Source organism: Perca fluviatilis, chromosome 22 (genome assembly GCF_010015445.1).
Source record: "Perca fluviatilis chromosome 22, GENO_Pfluv_1.0, whole genome shotgun sequence".
Lineage (NCBI taxonomy): Eukaryota > Metazoa > Chordata > Actinopteri > Perciformes > Percidae > Perca > Perca fluviatilis.
This window is the reverse complement of record NC_053133.1, coordinates 27,702,229-27,709,728: the sequence shown is the minus strand read 5'-3', so window position 1 is coordinate 27,709,728 and position 7,500 is coordinate 27,702,229. Positions and strand designations below refer to the sequence as shown.

Below are 7,500 nucleotides of genomic sequence, written 5' to 3'. Positions count from 1 at the left end.
TTACAGTGTAGTATCGGTAGTTTTACTGCAGTACAGGATGTAACAGAGTATTATTACAGTGTAGTATCGGTAGTTTTACTGCAGTACAGGATGTAACAGAGTATTATTACAGTGTAGTATCGGTAGTTTTACTGCAGTACAGTGACCTACCGGGTGCAGCTCTCCGATCACCATGCCCTGCGCCATCTCTCTGGCGTCGCTCGAGTGTCCCACGTCCTCGAAGCTCTCGGTGGCGTCTCCGCCCGCCTGCTCCCTCAGGACCTCCTCCCCTCCGGGGTGCTGGCGTGAAAAACAAACGCACCCGTACGTATTCATCAACACTCACAGAAACCATATCAGAATATTCTACAATACCAAAAACACTTTGAAAAGGAGACAACCTGCAAAATGATATGAATATGAATATTTTGGATGCTTTAAGCTAGGGGTTGTGCAATTAATCGAAATGTAATCGTGATTATGATTTCGGCTCCCAATGATCACAAAAACAGAATAATCGAGAAAAACAATTAGAAGTTATAAGGTAAACTCTTATTTTGTCTTTTGTGTTCTGAATGAAAAAGTAAAGTTTAAATAGGAAAAGTATCAAGGCAAAGTTCACAGTTGTTGTTTTTTTGGAAAGGATCTTTAATAAATATTATCTATAACTCTAAATATTCTATATTTAGAGTAATATTCTATATTTAGAGTATTTTCAGAGCTTCAACTTGCAGTCAGACGGCCCTTTACTCCGTTATCTCCGTTACTAATGGCTCGGATCCAAACGCCAACTTCCCTTTTTTAAATACTTTTCCTGTTTTCTCTTCAAAGTATTTCAAAATCCCCCCAAAAATCCTGACTGCTTACTGAAGATTTCTCTGTCTGGTGTCGCCTTATATATCTGCCAAAACGGAGACTTTCCCCCAAAAGAAATCCTCCAATAACCGTTTTCAGAGCATGCTGCTTAAGAATCCAATTGGATACTTTTGAGTCTAAGACCCGCCTTCTTAGGGAAGTCCTCTGCTGATGTCATATTGCTGACTCCGCTCCCTTTTAGCTGACTGTGCATCTCGCTCGCTAACAGCCTGAGGCCTTGGCTTTGTGCCAGTCTCTGACTCTGACTGTAGCTGTGCAGCAGCATGCATACTGGTGACAGTGGCGACAGGTGACAAGACGTCACCTGTCTACACCTCAAAAGGCACACATCATATACTTGCCCCTAATTTAATTATAAACCAGATTTTAAATCACATTTTGACACAACAGTACACCGTATGTACGCTCACATTATGTGCATTGTAGGGGTGGGAATCACCAGAGGCCTCACGATACGATATCATCCCGATACTTCATTATTTGCGATTTTAAACATATTGCAATATTCTGCGATATATTGCAATTTATTACCTTTTTTCCAACTTTAAATTTTTCCCAATTTCAAATGATGTCCCCAAAGGACAATTTTGTCAACATTTTTTATCTAAAAAGATACATTTCTCTGTTTGTTCATCTTCCTTCAATCGTATTGCTGCAAAATGGGGATTGTCAGCAGACAGACTGACCAACACATATATCATAACAGATCCATACTTGGCGTCTGTGTATCGATACAGTATTGCCACGGAAAATATCGCGATACTATGCTGTATCGATTTTTTCCCCCACCCCTAGTGCATTGTGGGTATTTTATAGTGGGCTACTGTATAGTGAATGAAATAAACCACGGAGAATGTGAACACCACTACTAAGTTGGCGAATGCACTTTATAGGGAACTATAGTTCCAGGATAGGGAACGGTTTCCAACACAGCTTCTATTACTTCTACTTCTACTGAGCACTTCTTCCAACCCTAAATATCCAGCTGTCCCAGAGACAAAACTTCCTCCAAACCGATGACTGATGTGAACAACAATCTTTGACATCGGTCCAGTATTGGGTGAGATCGCTGTAACCGGCAGCCACAGACCGGCCTGTAATGTTAACCCTACAGGACTAATGTTCAGCATCAGTCAGAGTCCACTAAAAGTTCTGTTTATTGCTGCTGACAGACTCAGATTATTATTCTAAGTGTGTGACAACATTATGGGATGGATCCCTACAGAGATAGACCTTTAAAACCTCTTTAAGACCTTTCCGTTTAACCAGAAACAGCTCTGAGGTCACTAGCGCTAAACCCACCAGACTCCATTTAAAAAAGCAATACTTTTAGCGTGTATAGAGCCAGCATATTTTAACATGTAGATCAGTAAACTATGTGTTTATTTCAACCAAAACAAGAGTTGTGATGGTTGGGAAAGTGGAAAGACGACCCAAAACGTCTTTTCATAGTTTTATTTCGTTTCCGTCCACTTTGAATGAAGTGTGTTTTACGATGCTTAAATCACTGATTATTTACATGGAGTCTGGTGGAGATATGCTGGCTCTATACACGCTAAAAGTCCTGTTTATTTACATGGAGTCTGGTGGAAATATGCTGGCTCTATACACGCTAAAAGTCCTGATTATTTACATGGAGTCTGGTGGAGATATGCTGGCTCTATACACGCTAAAAGTCCTGATTATTTACATGGAGTCTGGTGGAGATATGCTGGCTCTATACACGCTAAAAGTCCTGATTATTTACATGGAGTCTGGTGGAGATATGCTGGCTCTATACACGCTAAAAGTCCTGATTATTTACATAATAATAAATAATAAAATAAAATAAAATAATAAAATAAACATAAGTCACTCAAAGATTCTTCACATTTCAGACGTAAACTGAGACAACTGAACCTGAAAACTCAATAGCGAGCTGAAGTCCCGCCCCTTCCGGTGGACCTCATTGGACCTTAACTTGGAAAAAATATGAACGTTAGTGAACGGGGGAGAGGCTAATTATGTTTTGATCCTGTTTGAATTGAGCCACGGATTACACATCTGATGTTCGTCAGTTTAAAAGATGATTTTTCAACCGAAGAAAGTCTCAGTTAGCCGTAGGTCATATGACCACTTAGTTTAGTGTGAAACCGCTCAGTGAACACACACACACACAGACACACACACACACAGACACACACAGACACACACACACACACACACACACGGGTACGATAGATACACACACACAAACAAACAAACAGACACACACACACACACACGTATGACACACACACACACACACACACGGGTACGATAGATACACACACACAAACAAACAAACAGACACACACACACACACACACGTATGACACACACACACACACGTATGATAACACACACACACACACACACACACACACACACACACACACACACACACGATGATACACACACACACACACACACACACACACAGACACTCACAGACACACACACCCACATATGATACACGCACACACAAACAAACAGATGCTCACACACACAGGTACGACACACAACACACACACACACACGGTATACGATGTAGACACACACACACACACACACACACGTATGATACACACACACACACAAACAAACAAACGCTCACAGACACCGTTCACGACACACACACACACACACACACACACACACACACACACACACACACACCCCCGTAGCTTCAGCCAGACGTCATCATGAGACTTTGAAGTGTGAAGTTTTTCTAATGACGTATATATATATATATATATATATATATATATATATATATATATATAAAAAAAAAACATAAACAAACTGAGACTTCCTTCGGTTGAAAAATAATGTTTTAAACTGACGAACATCACGTGTGTAATCCGTGGCTCGATTCAAACGGGATCAAAACATTATTATTATTATTATTATTATTATTATTATTATTATTATTATTATTATTATTATTATTATTATTATCTCTCCACTGACTCTCGTTCAAATTTTTTCTGAATTAAGGTCCCACGGACCGGAAGTAGAAGGGGGCGGGACTTCGGCTCTCTATAGCCAATAGCTGGCCATGACGTCAACACTCGGTCTGAACTATGTGCAGAATTAAGCGCGTGGTAAATAAAACGACGAGTCACTCTGACATATTGTTGACTCGGTCAAAGGTCCAAACTGTTACCTAAAGTAAGTTATTCTAAGAGGCTGCAACTTCTCAATGATTCATGAACGTTTACTTAGAAATAAACTTACTTATGTGTGTCTACAGGCAAAGGGAATGACTCAATAAACACTGAGAATTAAGAGGTTTTTAACCCTTGTGTTGTCTTCCTGTCGACCTGCAACTTTGTGTTTTTCTGGGTCGAAATTTCAACACTTTGTTGCTCTTTTTCTACACTTTTCTCGACGTTTTCGTCGAATTTATTCCTATTTTTTTGTCACTTGTTTGGCGTTTTTTTAAACTATGTTTTTGTCAATTTCTAACTAGTTTATCGCTTTTTCTGATGTTTTTTTTATTTTTCCAATTTTCTGTCACTTTTTTTAAACAAGTGTTTTGATGTATCTAATTGTCATTTTTTTGTCACTTTTTTGACTTTTTTATTATGTTTTTATCAATTTTTAACAAGTTTTTTGATGTATCTAATTGTCTTTTTTTGTCACTTTTTTTGGCTTTTTTATTATGTTTTTGTCAATTTTTAACAAGTTTTTTGTCGCTTTTTCAGATTTGTTTTTTTCAATTTTGTGCAAATTTTTTAAACAAGTTTTTGATGTATTTATTGTCATTTTTTTAGTCACTTTTTTGATTATGTTTTAGTCAAGTTTTTTGTTGCTTTTTTCCGATTTTTTTGTCACTTTTTATAACAAGTTTTTGTCACCTTTGGCAATAATGAATGCAAAGACTAATATATATTAGTTGTCCAGTATTAAATTAATTGCCAACTATTTAGATAATCAGTTGGAGTTATTTCTAAGAAAAAAACATGTGTGATGTCAGCTTGTTAAATGTGAATATTTATTTATATTATATTACTTAGATATTTTCTTATATATATATATATATATTATATATATATATACACATATGATGTATATATATTATACACATATGATGTATATATATATATATATATATATATATATATATATATATATATATATATACACATATATGATATATATATATATATATATATATATATATATATATATATATATATATATATATATATATATATATAATATAGTTTCTTCTCTCCTCTGGGACAGTAAACTGAATCCCTCCTTCCTTCCTTTCAATGGAGCGTTTTTCCTTCTGTTTGTGTATAAAACTAAATCACATTACAACAAATGCAAACAATCAAACCGGTTTAGCCTGAAACACATTATGGAAATAATGTGCACCAGAAAATACTCTAAATATTCTATATTTAGAGTAATATTCTATATTTAGAGTATTTTCAGAGCTTCACCTTGTAGTCAGACGGCCCTTTACTCCGTTATCTCTCTTCACAGCCACCAGACTCCTTTAAGAAAAACACTGATTTAAGCTCAGAGAACAGCCGCGAGCCGTGAGTTAGTTAGCTAGTTAGTTAGCTAGTTAGCTAGCTAGCTAGTTAGGTAGGTAGTTAGTTAGTTAGCTAGTGAGTGAGTTAGTTAGCTAGTGAGTGAGTGAGTGAGTTAGCTAGCTAGTTAGCTAGTGAGTGAGTGAGTTAGCTAGCTAGTTAATTAGCTAGTGAGTGAGTTAGTTAGTGAGTGAGTTAGCTAGTGAGTTAGTTAGTTAGCTAGTGAGTGAGTTAGTTAGTTAGCTAGCTAGTTAGCTAGTGAGTGAGTTAGTTAGCTAGCTAGTGAGCGAGCTAGTTAGTTAGCTAGCTAGTGAGCGAGTGAGTTAGTGAGTTAGTTAGCTAGCTAGTTAGCTAGTGAGTGAGTTAGTTAGTTAGCTAGCTAGTTAGCTAGTGAGTGAGTTAGTTAGCTAGCTAGTGAGCGAGTTAGTTAGTTAGCTAGCTAGTGAGCGAGTGAGTTAGTGAGTTAGCTAGCTAGTTAGCTAGTTAGTTCGCTAGTTAGTTAGCTAGTGAGCGAGTGAGTGATTTAAACTCTAACTTAAAGCACTAAAATTGGTTTGAAAAACAAAATCTAATTGTTTTTTATTATTATAATTTTTAGGGGGGCTGAGAATTTAATAGTACTTAGTACAATACTCCAGCCAAAAAAGCCACATATTGCAACAGACACTGACAGCTAAACCACACGTATATTTTTTTAATTTTTATTTTTATTTTCAACTTAAAACAGAAAGCAGTTGTTAAATTGTAAATGTAAAATGTTTCTGTGTGTTGTTGTGAACACCCAGTTTATTTTATTTCTTGTCATAGGAGGTTTTAACACGCTAATTATCGCTAAACTTGTATTGAAAATGTCCGGATTCTTAACGGAGTTCCTCACCTCTTCCAGAAACTTGGTCACATCGTAGACCTTGTTGTGGATGATGATCCACGTTGATTTGAAATTGTTCTGCTCCTCGATCTCGGACAGTCTGTAGTATTTGACTCCATCGGCGCATTTTGCCTCCTTTTCACCCATTTGTGTCCCTGAAAGTCCGACGGTTTGAGGGGAAAGAAAGTCGACCGGGAGCCGCTGAAAGTGGACAAGAGCCGTAAAGGAGCCCGTTTGTGGTTATGTAATAACACAGAGCCTGTCGGGACCGTGACTCCGCACAAACACACCGACATTTACCCCAGTTCCTAATCAACCAGAGTCCCAAGTTACAGCGGTGGAGAGTTCACGGACATCAAGATCCCGAGGAATTCACGTTGCGAGTTGCCCGGCTTCAATTTTCAAAGTAAAAGTCTCGTTTAATGATGTGTGTGTGTGTTAACATCAGTGGGTGACATTTGAAAAATTAAGCCTTTTGTCATTATACACAATGAAATGCAGTTCTACCACACACACACACACACACACACACACACACACACACACACACACACACACACAGAGACACACACATAGAGACACAGACACACACACACACACACACACACACAAACACAGACACCCACACACACACACACAGACACACACACACAGACACAGACACACACACACACACACACACACACAGACACACACACACACACACAGACACACACACACACACACACACACACACACACACACACACACACACACACACACACACACACACACACACACACACACACACACAGAGAAACACACACACACAGACACACACACAAAAGTACAAAATAATATCTTTTTTTATTTTATTCAATTATTAATTTTTTATTTACATTTTAAATAAAGAAATATTATACAATTATTAATCAATTAATATTATATAATAACAATAATAACAATAATAATAATAATAATAATAAAATAGAAACAACCTATATAAAAGTAGCACTAAATGCGGAAATAAAAAAAAGAAAATGTAAAATATATTTATTACAAGGAAGTTCGGTCAAGTTGGTTGTGTGTCTCTCCTTTATTATCTGAAAGTGACCCCCGAAAGCGTCAACAAAAATCTTTAAAAAACGATGTAAAAAAACTATCAAAATAGCCACGAAAGCAGACGTGGATATAAACTGCAATTTGGCTGGTTGGTGGAAGAAATGTTGT

General features: G+C 37.1%; 3 protein-coding genes across 3 annotated transcripts in view; 1 reads left to right on the top strand and 2 right to left on the bottom strand.

Moving 5' to 3' along the window:
- LOC120552594 (cytochrome b5) overlaps nucleotides 1-6,621 on the bottom strand; it is a 15,713-nt gene extending 9,092 nt beyond the window's left edge. The window contains exons 1-2 of the mRNA XM_039790776.1: nucleotides 6,301-6,621; nucleotides 151-279 (exon numbers count right to left, since the gene is read on the bottom strand). Coding sequence (XP_039646710.1) covers nucleotides 151-279; nucleotides 6,301-6,438 — 267 coding nt within the window. The 5' untranslated portion in view covers nucleotides 6,439-6,621. The remainder of the gene's footprint in view (nucleotides 1-150; nucleotides 280-6,300) is intronic.
- Nucleotides 1-7,500, top strand: part of LOC120552569 (NLR family CARD domain-containing protein 3-like) — a 1,238,648-nt gene that overhangs the window by 787,292 nt on the left and 443,856 nt on the right. The gene's annotated exons all lie outside the window — the stretch shown is intronic.
- LOC120552568 (NACHT, LRR and PYD domains-containing protein 12-like) overlaps nucleotides 1-7,500 on the bottom strand; it is a gene marked incomplete in the record, with an annotated part of 803,490 nt that overhangs the window by 456,312 nt on the left and 339,678 nt on the right.